Raw genomic sequence first — 25448 nt, forward strand, 5'->3', positions numbered from 1 at the left:
AGAGTGAACATTACTCAGTCCTGTACATGAGTAACAGCATCAATAAGGGTATAATCTAAACCTTGTGGTTTCTTGTGAACTCGCTGGTGTGTTAGCAGGTGGGATGACTGAGTAAATCCCTTCCCACAGACATTACAGTTGAATAGCCGCTCCCCAGTGTGAATGCGATGGTGTTTCAGAAGATAAGATAAATGAGAAAATTCCTTCCCACATTTGGAGCAAGTGAACGGCCTCTCCCCACTGTGAACTCACTGGTGTGTCAGCAGGTTGGATGACTGACTGAATCCCTTCCCACACACTGAGCAAGTGAACGGCCTCCCCTCATTGTGAACCTGCTGATGTGTCAGAAGGTTGTATGAACGTGTGAATCCCTTCCCACATTCAGGACAGGTGAACGGTCTATCCCCTGTATGAAGTTGCTGGTGTATCAGAAGGTTGGATGAATTAATGAATCCTTTCCCACAGTCAGAGCAGCTGAATGGCCTCTCCCCAGTGTGAATTCTCTGGTGGTTCAGTAGGGCAGATGGACGGCTGAATCCTTTCCCACACACCGAGCAGGTGAATGGCCTCTCCCCAGTGTGAGCATATTGGTGTGTTAGTAAATCCTTTTTGTTTTTAAAGCTCTTCTCACAGTCAGGACAGTTAAAAAATTTGTTATCAGAATGAACAAGTTGATGTGTCTGCAGGTGGGATGACTGAATGAATCCTTTCCCACACACGAAGCAGGAGAACGGTCTCTCTCCAGTGTGAATACGTTGATGTGTCAGCAGATCCTTTTTACATTTAAAACTCTTCTCACAGTCAGGACATGTAAATGGTCTCTTATCAGTGTGAACAAGCTGGTGTGTCAGAAGGTTGTATGAATGGGTGAATCCCTTTCCACAAATGGAGCAGATGAACTGTCTCTCACCAGTGTGACTGCGATGATGAACTTCCAGTTGTGATGGGTAACTGAATCCCTTCCCACAATCCGCACATTTCCAAGGTTTCTCCATGGTGAGCGTGTCCTTATGTCTCTCCCACTTAAAGCCTTGTCGACACACGCAGCAGGAGTATAGTTTCTCCCTGCTGTGAATGGTGTGATTTTCTTTTAGGCTGTGTAACTAGTTCAAGCTCTTTCCACAGTCAGTGCAATGAAACACTCTCATTCGGGTGTGTGTGTGTCTCGGTGCTTTTCCAGTCACACTGATCTTTGACATTTTTTTCCTTAAACGGAAGAGACAAATATTTCTCCTTCCAGTTTCAAAGACTGATGATATTCAGCTTCTGATTAATCGAGTGGCTGTCAGATATCGATGTGATATTTGGTTCTGTCGGCCAATCCTCCACTTCCAATATCCTGTAAAAGGACTTTACAAAAGTCATCACTGTCAGTCCAGGATAGAAATTCTGAACAGACAATTCTAGTTTTCTCTGGAACATCTTTTCCTCTCTTGTTCCTCCAAAGCTGTAAATCCCCCTCCCACACGCTCTCCCTCCTCCCTGGGCTGAAATCCAAACCCATCTCACTATCTGCATCATTTCTTTCCTCCACTCCCAGTTTTCTCCCTCCCTCTCCTCTGCCTGGGTTCAGTTCTCCAGCTCCTGTCTGCAGACTGACAATAAAACCAATGGGTCTTATTGGGGGTTTGGGTTCTCACCATTGTCCCCGCTCGCGGCGGCTCTCAATCAGCCTCTGGGAGCACTGCGCATGCTCCGCACAGAGAGGAGACTTCCGGGGGCGGGGCAACTGGCGCCTGCGCGTTCTGACTCCTGAGATGGAGACAGGGCGTATTCGATCACGCCGGGCATTCCGGGTAGCATTATCCGCCATTATTCCATTTTGTTCCTCAGGGTGATAAATTGGTTCCAGCACTTTTGATTACGTTCGTTGTTTGTACCGCATGTGCCAGCCGCATCGGTGTTTTTCTCTCTGATCGGCCCCTGTTAACGGCTGTCATCTGTTTCGGGGGCGATATGCCGCAGGACGCCTGCGCGGCCGCCATCTTTCTCAGCGGAAATGTGCAGCAAGGCGCATGCGCGGGCATCCATGAACCGGAAGCCGGAGGAGAGAATCTTGTGAATTTCTCTCCTGGACTGAGAGTGAAATTCCTTTAGAAACAGGAGGATTTGCCAACGGGGACTTCAAACCAAACATCACATCATCATCATCTGATTGAGTTACTCGATTCATCAGGACCTGAATATCATTGGGAGGTAAAATGGTTTGTCTGTTCTGTCTGAGGACAAAGATTTCAGATATCAGAGTAACTGGAAAACTTTTAATGACCATTCCAGGTTAAATTTGAGACTAATTACACCGATCACATTGGGGAAGTTAAATAATCTGCTGTTGTACTCTTATGTGTGAAGCTACATTTTAAAATTGCCACATTAGCATACTTGGCAGCTAAACTGGGCAAACTGCTGACCTTGTTAGTAGTGAGAGTTACTATCCCGGATTTTATCAAAATTTATTGTTCCTGTTGCATTTCATTCAGCTCATTGTGGCTACAAAGTAGGTATTCAGCCTAATCTCAATTTCCAGATTGTGAGGGCAGCATGATGGCACAGTGGGTTAGCCCTGCTGCCTCATGGTGCCGAAGTCGCAGGTTTGATCCTGGCTCTGGCTCACTGTTCGTATGGAGTTTGCACATTCTACCCATGTTTGCGTGGGCTTTGCCCCCACCACCCAAAGATGTGCAGGCTGGGTGGATTGGCCATACTAAATTGACACTTAATTGGAAAAAAAATTGGGTACTCTGAATGTATATTAAAAAAAATAAAATTCCAGATTATGGTCTGTAGCTTTTTAAGTTACATCAATTCAAATGTCTTACCAAATTACTTTTTAAATATTACGAGGCTTTCTGCCATAATTTCAGGCAGCATATCACAGATCCTCACCACCCTCTAAACATCCTAGTCCTTCCCTTAATCTCTGCCCCCTTTTATATGTAGCCCTCAATCAAAGAGAATAGGACCTTCCTATCCAATCTATTTCAATTCCTCAGAATTTAAAAAATATATAAATTTATGTTTTTTTCCAATCAAGGGGCAATTTAATTTGGCCAAGCCACCTACCCTGCATGTATTTGGGTGTGGGGGTGAAACCCACACAGACAATGGGAGAATGTGCAAACTCCTTGTAGACTGTGACCCGGGGCCAGGATGAAACCCGGATCCCCATCACACAGGCACACAGCCACTGTACCACCATGATCCCCCAGAATTTTATACATTTAGAATAATCTTCATTATTGTCACAAGTAGGCTTACCTTACTTTAACATTGCAATTGAGTCACTGTGAAAATCCCCTGGTAGTAACACTTATTCAGGTATACAGAAGGAGAATTCAGAATGTCCAATTCCCCTAACAAGCACGTCTTTCGGGACTTGTGGGAGGAAACCCATACAGACACTGGGAGAACGTGAAGACTCTGCGCAGACAGTGTCCCAAGTAGGAATTGAACCCGGGACCCTGGCGCTGTGATGCAGCAGTGCTAACCACTGTGCCACCCATAAAACAGTTCAGCTCAATCTTCTCAGATTAAAGAAGCTGAAGCGCCCAACGTGGGTCTTGCACCCACAGCCCTGGGATTAAGACTCCCATGCTCGACCGACTGAGCTAGCCGGGCTGCTTTTCATAATTTCATTTTTGTCTCCCCTCAGTCTTTTCTGTTCCAAAAAAAACAGCCTCAGTTTATCCAAACTTTCCTCAGAGCAAACATTGTCAATTTCTGGCTGATGTTGTTAAATCTCCTCTGTACTCTCTTTAGTGCAGTCTTCCTGTGCAGAGGAATCTAGCTCTGGCCTAACTAGTCCTGTCCTGCCATTTATCATGAAATCCTTTGCCTTGTTTCCCCTCCAGCTTTCTTCCTCACTATCAAGTGTTTAATCATTTTTGTGTCACATGTAAACTTGTTATTCATGTTCCTACATTTACTTTCAAATCAATGATGTAACCAGGAGTGAAGGGCCCAGTACTGATTCCTTCGAAACCGGCACTGGAAACAGCCCTTTGATTTTCTCTCTTCTTTATGGGATGTGAGTGTCACTGGCAGCCCAGCTTGGTTGCCCATTCCTAATTGCCCTTAAATTGAGTGGCTTGCTAGGCAATTTCAGAGTGCAATTCAGAATTAACCAGTTGAGTTGGCCAGATCAGGTAATACCGGTGCCGACTCGATGGGCTGAATGGTCCCCTTCTGCACTGCAGATTCTGTGACTAATTCCGACCTAGGGTCACTTTTGGAGTTTGTACATTCTTCCTGTCTATACATTGATTTCCTCCGGATGCACTGGTTTCCTCCTGCAGTCCACAGATGTGCCGGTTAGATGGATTGGCTGTGTTAAATTGTCACTGGAGGGGTTGTGGGGATAGGGTGGGGAATTCGCCAAGGTAGGATGCTCTTTCAGAGGGTTGTTGCAGACTCGATGGGCTAAATGGCCTCCTTCTGCACTGAGGGGATTCCATGATTCTACATTTGATCCAATGATGTGTTCACTCACACACTGCAGCCTGACTCTTATTAAGGGAACAGACACTGTTTGTTACTCTCAAAGTGAGTGAATCCTTTGCTGTTTCCCCTCTGGGCCCCATCTCCACTATTATTGTCTGATTGTCCCACTGAGACTCTCACTTATTATTGGACAATCAGCGAGTCAGTCAGCCTGAGCCTGTGACCGCTCTCACCATCTGGTACCGTCACAATGCCCAGGTGATTGATGGCAGCTCACGACCAATAGGAAGAGGAGGGGTGGGACTGGAGGACTGACCTGGAGCTGCTGGTCCTCCAAGCAATTGGAGTGAATGAGGGGCGGGGTCCTCGAACAGGCGCCGGAATGTGGCAACTAGGGGCTTTTCACAGTAACTTCATTAAAGCCTATTTGTGACAACAAGCGATTATTATTATTATTGTGCACTGCGAGTCTGGCCCGGATGCCAACTCTCCCGGATTGACTGACTGGAGTAACCAGGATTTTATTTGAATAATTTGTGGGTGTCACTGGCTGGGCCAACATTTATTACCCATCCCTGTGGATCTGGAGTCACATGTAGGCCAGACCAGGTAAGGATAGAAGATTTCCTTCACTGAAGGACATGAGTGAACCAGATGGGTCTTTGCAACAACCAGCAATAGCTTCATGGTCATCAGTAAACTTTCAATGAATTCAAATTTTACCTTCTGCCTTGGTGAGATTCATACCTGGGTGTCGAGAAAATCATTGGGACAGTAACAATTATTTGTGTGACTCTGGGACATGATTAGGACAGTAAAAATATTAATTGTAGGTCTCTGGAAAATCATTAGGACAGTAAAAAGGATGCTGTTTTGTAAGCTGTATGTTTTGAGATGACCTGAGGTTATGAGAATGTTGAAATCCTTCATTTAAAATGGGTAAAACTGGGGCTTAATATTTATCCTAAATAGCTATCTTTTACCTATTAGGTGTGTTAGGAAATAGGTGACTTCTACACCCGAGCTTTATAAAGATTCACAGGATAGAATTAGAACCATAGAATTCCTATAGTGCAGAAGGAGGCCATTCGGCCCATCGAGTCTGCACTGATTCTCTGAAAGGGCACCCTGCCTAGGCCCACACCCCTACCCTGTCCCTGTAACCCCATAGCCCCACCTAACCTGCACATCCCTGGACACTAAGGGGCAATTTATCAAGGCCAATCCACCTAACTTGCCCTTCTTTGGGATGTTGGAGGAAACCTGAGCACCGGATGTAAACCCACGCAGACACGGGGAGAAAATGCAAACTCCACACAGTCACCAAGGCCGGAATTGAACCCGGTCCCTGGCACTGTGAAGCAGCAGTGCTAACCACCGTGCCACCAGGGGCATAGTTTCCTGTCAATATTACTCTTGATGAAGCTCAGATCGAATTTGCTTTGCGAACTACTCTCTTAATATGTCTTGTAGATATACAAAATCCCTCTTCACCTCTTTCTCTCTCCTCCCAAAGAGGTCAGTTGGGTTTTTATGACAATCCAGCAGTTTTCTTGGTCACTTTTTCCTAGTGCCGGCCCCACAAATGACCAGATTCATTCAGCTCAATTTCACAACCTGCCTTTGTGTTTTTGTGGGTTCTCTCTCACTCTCTAATTTTTCTTTTTAATCAGTTTCACAGGGTGTTCGAAGGGGAGGCTTCAAAGTCCGAAAACTCAAATGAAGCATCACATCAGGATCTGACAGATTCCTCAATTTATCATATCCTGAATATCAGCAGATTTTGAATATGGAAGGAAAAAGCATCGTTCACAGTGGGGAGAAACCGTACATGTCATCAGGCCCCATGAGACAGAAATGCAGCCGCACTGAGGAGAAACCGTGGAAATGTGCGGACTGTGGGAAAGGATTCACTTACCCATCCAGCCTGGAAACTCATCGACGCAGTCACACTGGGGAGAGACCGTTCACCTGCTCCACGTGTGGGAAGGGATTTACTCAGTTAACGGCCCTGCGGAATCACCAGCGAGTTCACACTGGGGAGAGACCATTCACCTGCTCCGAGTGTGGGAAGGGATTTACTAAGTCATCTGGCCTGCTGAAACACCAGCGAGTTCACACTGGGGAGAGACCGTTTCAATGTCCAGACTGCGGGAAGTACTACAAAAGTTCTGGGAATCTAATGTACCATCAACGTATTCACACTGACGTGAAACCGTTTAGGTGCTCTCACTGCGGGACTGGGTTCAGACACTCGTCTCACCTCACTGTACATCAGCGAATTCACACTGGGGAGAGGCCATTCACCTGCTCCAAGTGTGGAAACAGATTCACTCAGTTATCCCACCTGCTGAATCATCAGCGAGTTCACACTGATGAGAGACCGTTTCAATGTCCAGACTGTGGGAAGTGCTACAAAAGTTCTGGGAATCTAATGTACCATCAACGTGTTCACACTGATGAGAAACCGTTCAGGTGCTCTCACTGTGGGACTGGATTCAGACAATCATCACAGCTCATTGTACATCAGCGAATTCACACTGGAGAGAGGCCATTCGCCTGCTCTCAGTGTGGGAAGGGATTCACTCAGTCATCCCACCTGCTGAGACACCAACGAAGCCACAAGTAACCATAATGATTGGGTTTTGCTGTTCCTCACATTCAGGACTGAACCATGTTCATTTAGGTCTCTTTCTGCTGATAACAATTCCAGCCCATTTACAGGGACTAATATTCTGGCTAAAAGTCAAATAAATTAGATTTGTGTTAAATACGCAGTGTGTTGAAACTTTGTTTTTGAACAAACAATTTTAATGAGGTATTTTCCGGCATTGTAAACAGTAGAATTACAGAACATGAAAACAAAAGGACTGTACAGTAAACAAAGTACATAGTACAATTGCCGTAGCCCACCCCACCCGGATCTGCCTAAATGACCCCCGATACCACATTCCCCTGCCCCCCCCCCCCCCCCCCCCCCCCCCCCCGCCCCCGCTGACGATTAAATCTCCCCAAAGAAGTCAATAAGCAGCTGCCACCTCCGGGTGAACCCTACCAACGACCCTCTCAAGGCGAACTTGACTTTCTCCAAGCCAAGGAAACTCGCCATGTCTGACAGCCAGGCTTCCGACTTCGGGGGCTTTGAGTCCCTCCAAGCTAGAAGTATCCGTCTCCGGGCTACCAGGGAAGCAAAGGCCAAAACGTGGGCCTCTTTCTCCCCCTGGACTTCCAGGGCCACTGAAACCCCAAAAATCGCCACCTCTGGACTCATTGCCACCCTCGTGTTCAATACTCTGGACATGACGCCCTCGAATCCCTGCCAGTATCTCCTCAGTTTTGGACATGCCCAAAACATGTGGACATGGTCTGCCGGTCCTCTCAGACACTTTATATATCTGTCCTCCACGCTGAAGAATCTGCTCATCTGGGACACTATCATGTGGGCCCGGTGGATGACCTTAAATTGAATCAGGCCAGGCCTGGCACATGTTGCAGTCCAATTAACCCTGCTCAGCGCGTCGGCCCACAGGCCTTCCTCAATTTCCCCTCCCAACACCTCCCATTTATGCCTCAGCTCCTCGGTCTGCGTCTCCTCTGTCCCCATGAGCTTCTTGTAAATATCCGAGACACTTCCCTCCCCCAACCATCCTCTCGACACAACTCTATCTTGGATCCCCCTCAGTGGCACAAGTGGAAAAGATAGCACCTGCCTGCGCCCCCAGACTGGTACCCCTAGCCCTACATGAGGTTGCCTCCACCCGCTCCCAAGCTGACCCTCCTCCCACCACCCACTTCCTTATCATGGCTACGTGAGTCGCCCAATAATAGTTGCTGAAATTCGGCAGAGCAAGCCCCCCTTTCCTCTGGTTCCGCTCGAGCATCACTCTCTTCACTCGCAGGGACTTGCCCGCCCACACAAAGCCCAAAATGATCTTGCTTACCCTCTTAAAAAAGGAACGTGGAATGAAAATGGGGAGACACGAACACGAATAAGAACCTCGGGAGGACCATCATTTTAACTGTCTGAACTCTCCCAGCTAACGACAGCGGGAGCGCATCCCACCTCCGGAACTCCCCTCGCATTTGATCTACCAGCCAGGACAGGTTCAGCTTGTGCAGTCGACCCCAATCCCGCGCCACTTGTATTCCCAGGTACCTGGAACTTTCCCAACTAACCGGAACAGCAGCTCCTTCAGCCGGTCCCCTTGGCCCCTCTGCTGAACTACAAATATTTCACTTTTTGTCATATTCAATTTGTACCCCGAAAACCGGCTGAATTCCCCCAGGGTCGCCTGATTCCGTCCATCCCCACCATCGGGTCCGAAACGTACAAGAGCAGGTCATCCGCGTACAATGAAACTCTGCTCCTCCTCCCCCCCCCCCCCCCTCGTACCAGCCCCTTCCAACCCTCTGAAGCCCTCAGAGCAATTGCCAGCGGCTCTATAGCGCAAAGAGCAGTTTTAAATAGTCACAAGTCGTCCTGTTTGTCCTCACACTCGCCTCTGGGGCCTGATATAGCAGCCTGACCCAGTCGATGAAACCCACCCCAAATCCAAACCGTCCCAGCACCTCCCATAAATAGTCCCACTCTGACCGGTCAAATGCCTTCTCCGCATCCATTGCCACCACTACCTCCACCTCCTTTCCCACTGGGGACATCACGATCACATTGAGCAATCTTCTTATATTCGCCCCCAGTTGCCTACCTTTAACAAACCCGTTTGATCCTCCCTAATAACACTTGGCACACAATCCTCAATCCTGGTGGCCAAAAGCTTTGCCAGCAGTTTAGTGCCCACGTTAAGAAGGGAGATTGGCCTATAAGACCCACACAACTCTGGGTTCTTGTCCCGTTTTAAAATCAAGGAGATGGTGGCCTGCGACATTGTCTGGGGCAGCACCCCTCTGTCCCTTGCCTCATTAAAAACCTTGACCAGCAGCGGCCCCAATATCCTGGAGAACCTTTTATAAATTTCTACCGGGTACCCATCCGGCCCCGGGGCCTTACCTGACTGTATGGCCTTTAAGTCCTCAAATATCTCCTCAGCTCCGATCGGGGCGCCCAGCCCTTCTACTAGCTCCTTACCCACTTTTGGGAATGTCAGGCCATCTAAGAAGCGTCTCATCCCCTTTGGCCCTGCGGGGGGCTCCGAGCTATAGAGTTTGCTATAAAAGTCCTTGAAAGCCCTGTTCACACCCGCCGCATCCCCCACCAAGTTACCGCCTCCATCCACCACTTTACCTATTGCCCTAGCCGCTTCCCTCTTTCTGAGCTACTAGGCCAGCATCCTGCTGGCTTTCTCTCCATGTTCATATACCGTACCCCTCACCTTTCTGAGCTGCTGGGCCAGCATCCTGCTGGCTTTCTCTCCATGTTCATATACTGCACCCCTTGCCTTTCTGAGCTGCTCCCCTGCCTTACCCGTGGACACCACCCCAAACTCCGGCTGCAGCCTCCTCTGTTCCCTCCAGAGCTCCGCACTCGGGGTCCCCGCATACCTCCCGTCAATCTGCAGGATCTCCGCTAACAGTCGGTCCGTCTCTGCCCTGTCCGTCTTGTCCCTGTGAGCCCGGATTGAAATCAGCTCCCCTCTCACCACTGCCTTGAGCACCTCTCACACCACTTTGCTGAGACTTCACCCGTATCATTGACCTGCAGGTAGTTTTGTATACACTTCCTCACCCTCTCGCACACCCCTTCGCCAGCAATCCCACATCCAGCCTCCACTGCGACGCTGGAACCTCTCTCCACTCACCTGCAGCTCGACCCAATGTGGGGCATGGTCGGAAATGGCGATTGCCGAATACTGCCCATCCACCACCCCTGTCAATAGATCCCTACTCAGTATTTTAAAAAATCGATCCGAGAGAATACCCGATGGACGTGCGAGAAAAGGAGAACTCCTTCCCTGTCAGCCTTCCAAACCTCCACGGACCGAACCCCACACATCCCGCCCCCCCCCCCCCCCTCCACCCTCTCCCCCAATCTATTCCATGAACTCCCTCAGCTCTTTTCCCATTGCTGACACTCTGCTTGTTTTTGAGCACGACCGGTCCAGGCCTGGGTCCATAGCTTTATTGAAGTTCCCTCCCATAACCAGCTTGTGGGAATCCAGGTCGGGTATCTTCCCCAGCACCCTCTTTATGAAATCCACATCATCCCAGTTTGGCGCATATATGTTGACCAGGACCACCTTCCTCCCTTCCAGCTTACCGCTAACCATAATGTAGCGACCTCCCCCGTCCGAAACAATACTACCCACCTCAAACTGCACCCGCTTGTTCACCAGAATCGCGACCCCCCCCTGGTCATAGTATCTAGCCCTGAGTGGAATACCTGACTAACCCAGCTCTTCCTCAACCTAAGCTGGTCCGCTACCTTCAGGTGCGTCTCCTGCAACATTATCACATCCGTCTTTAGAGCCCTAAGATGCGCAAACACCTTTGCCCTCTTCACCGGCCCGTTTAGCCCCCTAACATCCCACGTAACCAGCCTATTTGGGGGGCACCCCCCCCCCCCCTTGCCGGTCAGCCATCCCCTTTCCTGGGCCTGCCCCCAGCCCCTGTCCCGTGCCTCTGTAGCCCCGCCTCCTGGCAGCGCCCATCCCTGACCTCTTCTCCGCTTCTAAAATCAAGTCCCTCCCTTGTCAGCCGAACAACCCCCACCCCCCTTCCAGCAACAACACTCTGTAACCTAACCCCATCCCTAATCTGATTATAATGATGTTGGTCCTCATGCGTAACCGGCCATCTTGTCCGCTGCTGCAGCCAACACCCAGCTCGAGCCTGTCTTTTTGTTTGTTCCTTTTCAATCCCTTCGGGCTCTCTGTTCCAGAAACCAATATAGATACAACAGACCCTTGTTCGCTGTTTCTTCAAGTCCAGCACTGAAAAACGCAAAAAAAGTTGGGGGGGGGGGGGGGGGGGGAAGGTCCGAATGTCTAGCCAGAGCGAGAGCCACCAAATGTGGGACCTACTCCCACATAGCCGCCACCGGAAGTTTTCAAAAAGGTTTTTTTTTTCAGAAACATCAAATTAATCACCCAACACGCAACTCAAAATGATGATCCTGAGATTAAAGCCTCATTATCTACCCGTTCAACTCCATGGACTGTGACAAACCTCCCTCCACAAACGCTTACCTCACTATATCCAGCCTAAGGAGCTGGACACAAATAAAGTCTCATTGAGATTTCAGCCCTATCACAGTTGGGATTTGGGAAAATTGTTGTCATAGAATCATAGAATCAGAATTTACAGTGCAGAAGGAGGTCATTTGGCCCATCAAGTCTTCACTGGCCCTTGTAAGGAGCACCCCACTTAAGCCCACGCTGTCGATGAATTATGTTTCTTTCTGTATGTTACAGTGCCACACTGAAATGCTTCGGAGAAATTTCGATCACATTACCACTTGCTGTGTTCCAGGCAACATTCAGACATGTTAAATGTTGCATTTTAGCATTGGAACGCCCAAGGGAAATGCAGGTTCCAATGCAGTATGTGAGACCACAGAGCTTTTGTTAGATTTAAACTCCCTGACCACAAAATCTTGAAGAATAGTTGTACATATGTGGGTTAAGTACATATGCACAATTGCTTTCCAATTGGTTGTCGGGGTTCCAATGGGCAAATATTAACTGATTGCACATATCCATGGTGGGTCATTTACCCAGCATTCCTGGCAGTGGAGAAAGCCCCCTATCTACAATACAGGGGACCGGGATGCGTGCGCAGTCTCACACAGTTTGGAGCATGCACAGAGTGAGGGATGACGCTGAACAGAGGTTGGTTTGTTGCTCGGCCGCCGGTGAGAGGCGGCGGAGGGGAAGCGGCGGGTGGGTGGAGCGGGTTCATTAACACTCAGTGTGGGCCACAAACCCCGAATAACAACCTGCAGGTCCCGCGGTTCCAGCTCCCAGACTTTCCCCCGGAAATAGGCCTAGGTTAAAGGCCACCATCTTCATTCCGTGGCGAACATGGTGTCTGAGGGGCCATGGTGGTGACGCAGAGAGTGGGCGGGGCTTCTGGGTCCTAGTGACCAGGAGAGAAAATGATTGTATCGCTGATTTTGTTCTCGCTTTGCCCAGAACTGCATCCAGGCAGAGGCGAGGAAGTGGGGGGTAGGGTGGGGGATCTTGGAGTTGATGAAATAAAGGGTGAGATGGGTTTGAATTCAGCCCAGGGAGGAGAGAATGTGTGCGGGATAGGGATTTACAGCTTTTGGGGAAAAAAGACAGGAAAAATATTCCATAGAAACTAGACTTGGCTTTTCTGTGTTTCTGTGCTCCACACTTGTTGTGGAAAATTTTGTAATCTGCATTTCCAGGCTATTGGAAGGGGAGGATGACTGGAAGGAACATCATTGCAAGATCTGACAAGATTTATCCAGATCTGAATATTTTTTTAAGAAAGAAGGATCTGAATATCATTGGCCTTTGAATGTGGAAGGAGAAACGTTTGGTTGTTCTGTCCGTGGGAGAAGATTTCAAACACCAGTGTGTTTGGAAAAGAACCGACACACGTACACCTGAGAGACAGTGTTCCAGTGAACTGACTGTGGAAAGAGCTTTAATCAGTTCACAGTCTCTAAAAAATCACACCATTCACAGTGAGGAGAAACTGTACATGTGTTCTCTGTTGATAAGATTTCAATCAATCATCTAACCTGCAAAGACAGGAAGATACAGGCACCATGGAGAAACTGTGGAAATGTGATGACTATGGGAAGGGATACAATTATCCATCCCGGCTGGAATACCATCGACGCTCTCACACTGGGGAGAAGCCGTGGAACTGTGGGGATTGTGGTAAACTATTCAATTCTCAATACCAGCTGGCAAACCATCAACGCAGTCATACTGGGGAGAGGCCATTCACCTGTTCTCTGTGTGGGAAGGGATTTACCCAATCAGCCTGTCTCATGTCACACCAGCGATTTCACACGGAGGAGAGGCCCTTCAGCTGCACCGACTGTGGAAAGAGGTTCAGGCATTCATCCCATTCAGTAAACACCAACGTGTTCACACAGGGGAGAGACTGTTCACCTGTTCAGTATGTGGGAAGGGATTCACTCAGTCAGCCAACCTGGTGGTACACAAGCGAATTCATACTGGGGAAAGGCCATTTAGCTGCACTTCCTGTGGAAAGAGGTTACGGTCGTCATCTGAACTCACTGAACATCAGCGAGTTCACACAGGGGAGAAACCATTCACTTGCTCTGTGTGCGGGAAGAGATTCGCTCAGTCATCCCACTGCCTGACACACCAGCGAGTTCACACTGAGGAGAGGCCGTTCACCTGCTCTTCCTGTGGAAAGAGGTTCAGGCATTCGGGCAACTTCAAAGCACACCAGCGGGTTCACACTGGAGAGAGACCGTTCACCTGCTCTGTGTGTGGCAAAGGGTTCCATTGGCTATCCAGCCTGCTGACACATCAGCGAGTTCATAAACAACTGCAGGGGTTGGGTTCTGCTGTTATTACTGCTGTTAATCACATCCAGGATTGATAGTCTGACAATAATGTGTTTGTTTTTGCTGATGTTAACAACCCTAAAACAAGCTGGAGTTTCATATACTGGAGATGTTGTCACTGGTTTCGAGCCTTGCAGTGTCTCTTTTTAAAAACACCATCAGCGATCAGAGCTCTCAACAGGATCCTGTTTATAATAAAATTCTATACTTTTACTTCAACCTTAACTGACCTCCAGGAAAAGCAGATTACAAAATGTTTGTAAAATCTACAAATCAACATCTGAAAGGCTCCACTGACCAACATCTCCAATTATAAAGTGCTGATTAATTCATGCCGACAGTTCTCACTGACTTACATATTGCACACATTTCTGTCATCAAATTAAATGATCGAGATATGGGAAACAAACCAGTAACATTTTTCACACACATCAATAAAAGCTTCAACTATCAACATTGATATTGATGAAGTTTGGAAGGTGCTGAGTTGAATAATTTCTGACACAGCAGCAGCAACATTTGGTAAAGGTGGAACCCACACACAGACTGGTTTGAGACCCACTCAGTACAGATGGACAAGGGCTGCTTCATTATTTGAGGAGTTGCGAATGGTGCTGAACATTGTGCAGTCATCCACAAACATTCCCACTTCTGACCTTCTGATGAAGGCAGATCATTGATGAAGCAGCTGAAGATGGTTGGGCCGAAGACACTACCCTGAGGAATGCCTGCAGTGATGTCCTGGAGCTGAAATGGTTGGCCACCAACCACCACAACCATCGTCCTTTGTGCCAGGTACGATTCCAACCAGCGGAGAGTGTTCCCCCTGATTCCCATTGAGTCCAGATTAGCTGGGGCTCCTTGATGCCATACTCGGTCAAATGCTGCCTTGATGTCAAGGGCAGACACTCTCACCTCACCTCTGGCATTCAGCGCTTTTGTCCATGTTTGAACCAAGGCTGTAATGCCTGCAGGAAGACATCAATAGACTGATCAGTGGGCCAGAAAAGTAGCAAACTGAGGTCAATCCAGAAAAGCGCGGGATAATAAATACATTTGGGGAGGACAAACACGGCAAAGGGAAAGAATATGAATTGTATGACAGTGAGGTGTAGAGGGACAGAACGGCATTAGAGTGCATGTCTACAGGGACTTCCGGTGACGTCGGGCGGGAGGCAGCCGCACGTTGGAGGGCTCCCGTTCGGGTACGGCATTGTCGGGGTGTAACGCTCGGTCCTAAGGAAAGCGGAGGCAGCAAAAGTCAGGAGACAACACAGGAAGGGGAAATGTCAAAAGGTCAGCAAAATAACAGCCGTGAAAAAAGCGGCTGAAAGTCGGTCAGGGAGTGGAAAGGTCAACGTGGGGTCATAAAAGAAAATGGAGGCTGGAGTACCAGGGGAGGCCGCATTGGTTACGGCTGAAGAAATAACTAAGGTGATGGCCGTGGAAGTCAAAAGGCAGTTTACAAAACACGTGGAGGCAACGAGGAAGGAGATGGGGTCGGTTTTGAAAGTGCTGGTGGAGTAGATTTCCCCGGTGAGGACGGCGGTGGCGAGCGCAGTGGCAGAGGTGAGGGAGCAAGGTGAGGCGCTGAAGATAGTGTAAGAGACATTACTGCAGCAGGGTGATCAACTTACCTCGATGGGGAAGGAGATGCGGAAGGTGACGGAAATCAACAAGGATCTGTGAGGCAAAATGGAAGACCTGGAAAACAGTTCCAGGCGACAGAATTTGAGGATTGTGGGGCTGCCCGAAGGAGTGGAAAGACCGAGGCTGACTGAGTATTTTGCCACGATGTTGGCAAAGCTATTGGTGAGGGGGAGGATCCCTCCCGATGTGAGCTGGATCGGGCTCATCAGTCGTTCAGGCCTGTACCAAAGGCGAGTGAGCCGCCAAGAGTATTGACTCTGTGCTTCCGTAGGTACAGTGTAAAGGAGACGATCCTGTGCTGGGCCAAGCAGAAGCAGATGGTGCAGTGGGCTGGAGCTGGTATACACATATACCAGGACTTTACAGCGGAGCTGGCGAGGAGACGGGCTGCCTTCAAGCGGGTGAAGAGGGCACTGTACATTAGCAAGGTGCAGTGCGGCTTTGTGTATCCAGCGAAGCTGAGGGTGACCTACAAGTTCAAGGAGTTTTATTTTGGGACGGCGGAAGCAGCGGAGGAGTTTGCGAAGGCAGAAGGACTGTGGCAGAATTGAGAAATGGTCATGTACCGATGTAGCCTCATGACTGTATTCTTCTTTTATTTTGTTTCACTGCGTGCTGGTGTATGGGCTATAGGAGCCAACGTTGTATATATTTGGACAAGGGAAGAAATGGGACTTTCAGTCGTAATGTGGGTTCTTTGGGGTGTGGGTGTGTATGCGGGGTTTGTGTGCTAAAGGGGATTTCTAGGTTTTTCCTGGGGCTGGGCAAGGGGGAAAGAGACCCGGGCGGGGGCCTCCACGCTGGCCGGTTTAAGCAGGCCAGTGAACGGGGGTGAGGTGGGGGGAGGGGCTGTGGCCATCGGAGCCTGGCAGAACAGGGTCCGAGTGGTCTAGCCAGGGTGGATAGTTGGGGGGGGAAGGAACCGAGGTGGGGGGGAGGATTTTTACAAGAGGAAGTGGAGGGGCGGAGTTGTGGGGGGACGGGAGGTTTACAACTCTTGGGTGTCATTTACGGTACTCTTTTGGAGGTTGGATGGCATTGAGTGTCATTGGAGGGAGGGGGGGGCTCTATAGGTTAATGGTGACCATGGGAGATTCCGGACTCCTTTCTCTTTCTCGCCTTTGTTTTTTTTTCCACCGTGAGAGAGTTTGTTTTATTTGATGCAGATATTGACAGGTGGGCCGTTGGTTGGGGTGGTGGGAGGATGGGATCGTTGTTGATGTTAAGGGGATTGACTTTGTATTTGTTACCGTTTACTGCTTGTTGGTGGGTCCCAAATTTGCTGGTCTGGGGCTTTTTCCCGGGAACAGTCGCAGGCTAATGGCTGCCATCTTGATTCAAGGAGTACAGGGAGAAGTCTTACACCAGGTTAAAGTCCAACAAGTTTGTTTCGAATCACTAACTTTCGGAACACTGCTCCTTCCTCAGGTGAATGAAGAGGTAGGTTCCTGAAACATATATACAAAGTCAAAGATGCAAGGCGATACTTTGAATGTGAGTCTTTGCAGGTAATGAAGCCTTTACAGATCCTGTAATTATCTGCAAAGGCTCACATTCAAAGTCAGACTTCTTACTGTGCTCACCCCAGTCCAACGCCGGCATCTCCGCATCATGGTTCAGGGAGTAGCAGAGCTCATGTACGGCATCCATGGTGAGGCAACAGGAAGTGGGTGGGGCTTCAGTGACCAGGAGAGAAAATGATTGAGTCGTTAACTTCACTCTGTCTGTACAAAGGTTAGAATTGAACCAAACCAGAGTAGAGGATGGGAGAAAACTGGGAGTGGAGGAACAGAATGGTGGAGATGGGTCAATGAGTCAATAATAATCTTTATTAGAGCCACAAGTAGGCTTACATGAACACTGCAATGAAGTTACTGTGAAAACCTCACCACATTCCAGTGCCTTTCCGGGTACACAGAGGGAGAATTCAGAATGCCAATTAACCTAACAAGCACGTCTTTTGGGACTTGTGGGAGGAAACTGGAGCGCCCGGAGGAAACCTACGCAGACATGGGGAGAACATGCAGACTCCGCACAGACGTTGACCCAAGCGGGAATCAAACACGGGATCCTGGCGCTGTGAAGCAACAGTGCTACCCACTGTGCTACCGTGTGCCTTCACGGCTAACAGTTATTCGATTCATTAGGATCAGAATGTTACAGACATTGAATATGGAAGGAGGAATGTAAAGTCGATTCTGCCCACGGGAAAAGATTTCAAGCATTATTGTGACTGGAAAAGTGCCGATACACACACAATCAAGTGAGTGTTCCAGTGAACTGACTGTGAAAAGAGCTTCACCCAGTTACAGAAACAGCCTGCAGAAAGATCATACATAGGGTAAGTCAGCGGGAGATATTTGGCAGATAAAGTATAATTTGGGGAAAGAGTGAAGTTGTCCCATGTTGGGAATAATAATAATAATTTAAATAGAGAGACTGCAGAATACCACAGTAGAGAAAGTTCTGTGTGTCCTTGTACATGGACCACAAGTGTATTTATTACCTCACACTCCTCCAGATTGATCTCCATTTGCTTCTTTGCTGCCCAGCTGATCAGTCTACTGATATCTTCCTGTAGTCTACAACTTTATTCCTCGCTGTCAACCACAAGACTGCAAATGTTTCAACCATGTCCCTCTGTTAAAGTCTAAATCATTCATATATAACACACAAAGCGTGGAATCTTGTCCTGAACAATCCAGAACTCCGCTTGAAACAGTCTTCTGATCACAAAAATACCTCTGGACCAATCCCCTTTGCTTCCTGCTGCTCCAGCTGATGACATTCCAGCGTAATGGAAGTGTCCTGGTTTTCCCACGTGGAACTGGATGTGTATTCCACAGGGCTGGGATGTGCTGTCATGTCTTTATTTATTTGATTATTAACTGACTGAAGTAAATAAAGTTCAGAATAAAACAAATATTCAGCAGGTACGCACCAACCATTATCCTGAAGTCACCGTATTTTTATAGGAAGTTAACTGTTTGCCAAACCTCATTACCTAAATGCCTCAGATTTTTATTTACTGAAAAATTCAGATTAGGTCACTGTTCAGTCACTTGTTGTTTAGCTTCCTCTTCACCCCGAGATTTGATTTATTGAACACAGACTGTGATTAAAAGATTAATTTCAGTTTTAAGCTATTTATCAAATTTGGTTTTCATTTATAGTTGATTCCAGCAGTAACCAGAACTGTGCTCAGTTCTCTAGCTGTGCACTAACAAGTATTTTATAAAGTTTGAACATTATCTCCCTGCTCTTATATTCTGGTCCTGAGACAAGAAAGGAAAGTGTCCCAAATGCCTTCTGGACCACCTGATCTACCTGTCCAGCCACCTTCAGGGATCTGTGGACATGCTCTCCAAGGTTTCGGGACTGTACTCGTTGGAATTTAGAAGGATGAGGGGGGATCTTATAGAAACATTTAAAATTATGAAGGGAATAGATAGGATAGATGCGGGCAGGTTGTTTCCACTGGCGGGTGACAGCAGAACTAGGGGGCATAGCCTCAAATAAGGGGAAGTAGATTTAGGACTGAGTTTAGGAGGAACTTCTTCACCCAAAGGGTTGTGAATCTATGGAATTCCTTGCCCAGTGAAGCAGTTGAGGCTCCTTCATTACATGTTTTTAAGGTAAAGATAGATAGTTTTTTGAAGAATAAAGGGATTAAGGGTTATGGTGTTCGGGCCGGAAAGTGGAGCTGAGTCCACAAAAGATCAGCCATGATCTAATTGAATGGCGGAGCAGGCTCGAGGGGCCAGATGGCCTACTCCTGCTCCTAGTTCTTATGTTCTTATGTTTCTCTGTTTCCCAACACTTCTCAGCATCATCCCATTTATTGGTCATTCCCGTGCCTTGTTTACCCTCCTGAATTCATTATCTCCCACTGCTCCAGATTGAATTCCATTCACCATTTTTCCATCCATCTGACCCAGTCCATGGCTTTCTCCCTCATTCACTAAAATACATCAGCAACCTTTGTATCCTGGTGCATACATTTCATTCTAAATCATGGATATATCCCGTAAAACTGTGGAGCCCCACTGGAAACAGACGTCCAGACATCATTCAGTCCTGGATGTGACCAACAGCAGCAACAAAGCTGAATCCAAACCCTGCTGTTGCCTGTGAACTTGCTGATGCCTGTGAAGGTTGTTTGACTGAGTGAATCTCCTCCCACACATGGAACAGTTAAACAGCCTCTCCCCAGTACCGCTCCTACATGTGGGCACACGGTAGCACAGTGGTTTGCACTGTTGCTTCACAGCTCCAGGGTCCCAGGTTTGATTCCTGGCTTGGGTCACTGTCTGTGCGGAGTCTGCACGTTGTCCCAGTGTTTGTGTGGGTTTACTCCGGGTCTCCGGTTTCCACAGTCCAAAGATATGTAGATTAGGTGGATTGGCCATGCTAAATTGCCATTAAGTGTACAAAAAGGTGAGGTGGGATGATGGGTTAGGTTGGAGGTATGGGCTGAAGTCGGGTGCTTAAATCCAAGGGCCGGTGCACGCGATGGGCCAAATGCCCTCCTTCTGCACTGTAAATGCTATGATTTTGTTTCACTGTGAACTCGCTGGTGTTTCAGCAGATTTGGTTTACTTTTAAATCTCTTTTCACAGTCAGAACATTTAAAAGGTTTCTGATCAATGTGAACAAGTTGGTGTCTAGTCAGATCGGATGACTGAGTGAATTTCGTATCACACACGGGGCAAGTGTACGGTCTCTCCCCAGTGTGAATTCGCTGGTGTTTCAGAAGCTGGGATGACCGAGTAAATCCCTTCCCACAGACGGAGCAGGTGAACGGCCTCTCCCCAGTGTGAGTGCGTTGATGTAACAGCAAACAGCTTTTACTTTTAAAGTTCTTCTCACAGTCAGAACATTTAAAAGGTCTCTGATCAGTGTGAACACGTTGGTGTGTCATAAGATGAGATGACTGAGTGAATCCCTTCCCACACATGGAGCAGGTGAATGGCCTCTCCCCAGTGTGGGTGCGTTGATGTATCGGTAAATCCTTTCTGCTTTTATAGCTTTTCGCACAGTCAGCACATTTAAAAGGTCTCTGATCAGTGTGAACAAGTTGGTGTGTCAGGAGGTGGGATGACCGAGTGAATCCCTTCCCACACACGGAGCAGATGAACGGCCTCTCCCCAGTGTGAGTGCGCTGATGTGTCAGTAAATTAATTCTGCTTTTAAAGCTCTTCTCACAGTCAGCACATTTGAAAGGTCTCTGATCAGTATGAACAAGTTGGTGTTTCAGGAGGTGTGATGACTGAGTGAATCCTTTCCCACATACAGAGCAGGTGAATGGCCTCTCCCCAGTGTGAGTGCGTTGATGTATCAGTAAATCATTTCTGCTTTTAAAGCTCTTCTCACAGTCAGCACATTTAAATGGTCTCTGGTCAGTATGAACATGCTGGTGTGTAATGAGATTGGATAGCTTAGTGAATCCCTTCCCACACACGGAGCAGGTGAATGGCCTTTCCCCAATGTGAATACGTCGATGAGTTTCCAATTCAGATGGGTAATTGAATCCCATCCCACAGTCCCCACATTTCCACGGTTTCTCCATAGTTATCGACAAGTTATCAGGTGCAGGTGGGATACAGATTTGAGGTCACTATCAGTTCAGCCGTGATGTTATTAAATGGTGGAACAGGCTCACGGGGCTGAATGTCCTATTGCTGCTTCTTGATTCCTTTGGTACGAATGTCCGTATGTCTCTCCAGCTTGGATCATCAATTGAAGCCTGAGTACGGTGTCTCCCTGATGTAATTGCTGTAATTTCTTTTCATGATGTGTGTTTGGTTAAAGCACAGTTCCCGCTCACTGTGGTAAATTACGTAGATGTCTGTGTCTCGGTGCTTTTCCAATCACAGTGATTTTTGATATCTTTTCCGCAAAGAGAAAGCAGACAAACATTTCTCCTTCCACGTTGAAAGGCCGGTCCTGATGAATCAAGTGACTAAGGCAGATCTCGACATTATGTTTGCATCTGCAAATATTCTGTAAAAGGAGATTACATTGAAATACTGTGAATATATAAGACACAAACAGGCTATTCTGTCACAGATTCTGCTGTTGTCTGTACTCGGCACACATCTCCAACTGTCCCCCGATCTTATCTCAGCCTTTCAGCTAATTTTCAATTCCATTTTCGCAGCACTTTCTTCAGCTCATTTCCATGTAATGAATAACACATTCTAAATCTGTGATGAATAAATTTGTCAGTATTGCCCTCTTTGATTCATTCGTAACTATCTTGTATTGATGACTCAACGTTTATTCCTTGTTTACAATAGAAAAAATGCCCACTCCATTTATTCCTTCCTGAAAGCTGTAATCTGTCATTTTGTTGAGTACAAATTCTCTCCTTCTAACCCCCTGTAAAAGGAGTTTACAAAAGCGATCACTGTCAGTCCAGGATAGAAATTCTGAACAGGCAATTCTAGTTTCTCTGGAACATATTTTCCTCTCTTGTTCCCCCAAAGCTATAAAACCCCTGACTCACCATCTGCACCACTTCTTTCGTCCACTCCCAGTTTTCTCCCTCCCTCTCCTCTGCCTGGGTTCAGTTCTCCAGCTCCTGTCTGCAGACTGACAATAAAATCAATGGGTCTTACTGGGGGGTTTGGGGCCTCCAGCGGGTGTTTGTGAATCCTCCCCGCCCACCTGCCAGGGTTTCCTTCCTTGCCACAGATCAGAGTCCTCATTGATTTGTGTGCAAAGTGCACCTGTGAAGTTGCACATCCTGGGATGTGAACCAACCTCCAGTGTGTGAAGCAGGATGGTGCCCATTAACCTGGGCCTGTTCCCGGGAGGGAGGGAGAAGCTCCGCAGCTGCAAACCAGGGAGCTGACAATGATGGTGAAGGGTTTGCTCCAGCTCACAATGCCCGGGGACTGATTGACGGCGGGCTCGGACCAATAGGAAGACGGGGCGGGCCTGGATGACCGAACAACAGCAGCTGGTCCTCCAGCCAATCAGAGTGAATGGGAGGCGGAGCAAAGCTCTCGCTCCCTCCGCATGCGCCGGGCCACCCAGGCCTTTCTCGGGGAAAAGCCCGAGCAGCTTTCGCCGGTTCAACTGCCTAATCCGAGCTTCATATTCGGGCTTGGGGCCTACACCGAATGTTTATGAAGCCTCCCGACCCATCCACCGGCTCCATCCCTCCCTCATGACTCACCGAGCGACATCTGAAGCCGGATTATTTCCACCCAACCACCGGAATACTAAGCAATCATCGGCACTGCGCATGCTCCAGTTCACGTCGGAGACCGGGCTCAGCCCCGCCCCCCATTCTCTCCGATTAGTTGGAGGATCTGCTGCAACCACTCGGTCCTCCAGGCCCACCCTCTCTTTCTATTGGTCCAGAGCTGCCGTCAATCGCTCCCTGGGCCTTGGGAGCTGGAGCATGCGCAGTGCCGCTGCTGGGCTCGGCCGGGAGGTTTCACTGAAACCCGGTGGAGGTTCCAAACCCCAATAAGAAGTTTCCGGGCCCGGGTTTGCATCGAGCGGGGGGACAGCTGCGGCCTGCTCCCGGTGACAGGCCTGAGTTAACGGCCGCCGTCTTAATAGAGGCTGCAAACCTGCAGGGAGCAAAACATCAGAGATAGTGTTTGTTGTGAAACCAATGGGATATTGTAAAACAGGAGGTCAGGGTTACAGTCGACAACAACAACTTCTGTTTATATAACACCTTTAACATCATAAATCATCCCAGTCAACTTCACAGGAATATTATAAAACAAAGTGAGAAACCCAGACACAAAAGGAGATATTAGGACAGGTGACCAAAAACTTGGTCAAAGAGGTGAGTTTTAAAGAGTCTGAAAGGGGGTTAGTGAGGTGGAGACGGGGAAGTTTAGGGAGGGGATTAAGTGCTTGGGGCCGAAGGAACTTAAATCCATGGCAGAGTAATTACAATGGGGGTGTACAGGAGTCCATGATTAGAGCTGTGCAGATATCTCAGGGGGTTGTGGAACTGGAGGAGATGACGGAGAGAGGAGGCCATGGAGGGATTTGAAAACAAGGGTGAGAATTGACTGGGAGCGAATGCAAGACAGGGAGCACAGTAGAGGCAGTGGAGTGATAGTGAAAGGAACTTGCTGTGAATTAAGACATGGGTAGCAGACTTTTGGATGGCTTTTAAGTTTACAGAGGTAGAATGTGGGAGAGCAGCCAAGTGCATAATGGAATAGTTGAATCGGGAGGTGAGGATGACATGACCAAGGTTTCAGCACCAGGTGCACAGACACAGGCGAGAGACCGGATAATGTAACTTAAGTGGAAACAGGCGGTCTTAGTGATGGCACAGATATGAGGTCAGAAACTCATATTGGGATCAGATATGAAACCAAGGTAATAAAGAGACTGGCTAAGTCTCAGACTGTTGCCATGGAGAGGGGTGGAGTCGGTATGTCAGGAATGGAGATTGGAGTATGGACTGAAGGCACTGGATTCAGTCATCTCCATATGTGATTGAAGTTATTTAGTCAGCAGGAAGAGAACCAGTAACCAGAATGGGCACTGACACAGATATCCAGTATAACTTATTTCGAGAGAGAGAGGAAGAACAAAGGAAACCCTGGAAGATTTAGAGAAATGACCTTCACTATTGCTCATCAAATCTCCAGTCAGTCTGGACACAAGGTTAACATCAGTTATTCTGTCTGCTCAGTCAGGATGATAACAAATGGTAACTCTCACAGACAAGATGATCTCTGAGAGGGCATGATGGGAGATAACAGAAAAAGAGGGGAAAGATGTGAGTTCAGAACTTGGACAAGAAAAGACTTTTAGGCAAGATTTACTGTCACAAGTCATGAATTAAGTGACTTATAAAGCATATTCTTACCTCTAATTATATAACTTTGGTAAAAGGAAACAGAAATGATGATCTAATACTTCATTAAGATTTCAGCCCCAGGCAGGAGGGAGAGTGTGTGGGACAGAGATTTACAGCTCTGACGAAAGAAGAGAGAAAAAAAAAGGTTCCCCAGGAACTGGAATTGTCTGTTCTGAATTTCTGTCCTGTACTGATAGTGTGGCCTTTGTAAACTTCTTTTCCAGGGCATTAGGAGAGGATTTTCAGACAGGAAACAAACCAAATATCACATTAAGATCCAACAGTGTCACTCAATTAATCAGGACCTGAATATCCTCAGACTATGAGTGTGGAATGAAAAATGTTTGTTCTGTCTGTGGGAAAATATTTCAAACATCAGTGTGACTGGAAAAGTACCGAGACAGACAGAAACCCGAGTGAGAGAGTTCCAGTGAACTGACTGGAAAGAGCTTTAACCAGTTATAGTCTGTAAAATCATCACACCATTCACAGCGCGAAGAAACCTTACATGTGCTCTGTGTGAGGACGAAACTTCATTTGATTGTCGAAAGAGAGGCACAAAGACACTGACTCCATGGAGATACCATGGAAATGTGGAGATCGTGGAAGCTGGATGTTCAATAGTTTAGTGAGAATCCGGTCAAACGAGCAAAGGGTCAAAGGAGCAAATGGTAACTCTCACAGACAAGATGATCTCTGAGAGGGCATGATGGGAGATAACAGAAAAAGAGGGGAAAGATGTGAGTTCAGAACTTGGACAAGAAAAGACTTTTAGGCAAGATTTACTGAGTGGTTTAGTGGAGGAGCAGCAGAATCAGCTGATCGGATTGTTTCAATGGGTGGGATTTTCCAGCCCTTCCTGCTGGCTGGATCTTCCAGTCCTGCCAGAGGCCACCCCCTCACGGCAGTTCCCACACGGCGGGACGGGTGAACCACACAAAATACCATAGACCTTGACAGGACCGGAATATCCTGCCGGCAGCCAATGGCGATGTCCCTCCCCCACCTGAAAGCAAGTCGTCGGGGAACTGGAAAACCCCGCCC

At 47.9% G+C, this 25448-nt stretch overlaps 1 protein-coding gene and 1 non-coding gene across 3 annotated transcripts; both read right to left on the reverse strand.

Annotated features, from left to right (window-relative positions):
- Positions 1-208: 208 nt before the first annotated feature.
- Positions 209-22725, reverse strand: LOC119959652 (zinc finger protein 774-like). Of its 2 annotated transcripts, none has more exons than XM_038787835.1 (2): positions 22068-22725; positions 209-1339 (listed from the first exon to the last, which is right to left on the reverse strand). In XM_038787835.1, the coding sequence occupies exon 2, from the start codon at positions 993-995 to the stop codon at positions 249-251; it is 747 nt and encodes a 248-aa protein (XP_038643763.1). In that variant the 5' UTR covers positions 996-1339; positions 22068-22725; the 3' UTR covers positions 209-248. The 2 variants fall into 2 exon arrangements, 1 of the variants encoding a protein (XP_038643763.1); XR_005459253.1 differs by lacking the exon at positions 209-1339 and adding an exon at positions 20833-21562.
- On the reverse strand, positions 3546-3618 carry trnak-cuu. The gene has a single exon. It is a non-coding gene; the product is annotated as a tRNA-Lys (tRNA).
- Positions 22726-25448: the final 2723 nt, after the last annotated feature.

This window comes from Scyliorhinus canicula, unplaced genomic scaffold, assembly GCF_902713615.1.
Source record: "Scyliorhinus canicula unplaced genomic scaffold, sScyCan1.1, whole genome shotgun sequence".
NCBI classification, from domain to species: Eukaryota; Metazoa; Chordata; class Chondrichthyes; order Carcharhiniformes; family Scyliorhinidae; genus Scyliorhinus; species Scyliorhinus canicula.

What these genes read in the sequence shown, in the direction of transcription:
- LOC119959652 (XM_038787835.1), bottom strand. Translation starts at nt 995, where the DNA reads ATGGAGAAACCTTGGAAATGTGCGGATTGTGGGAAGGGATTCAGTTAC.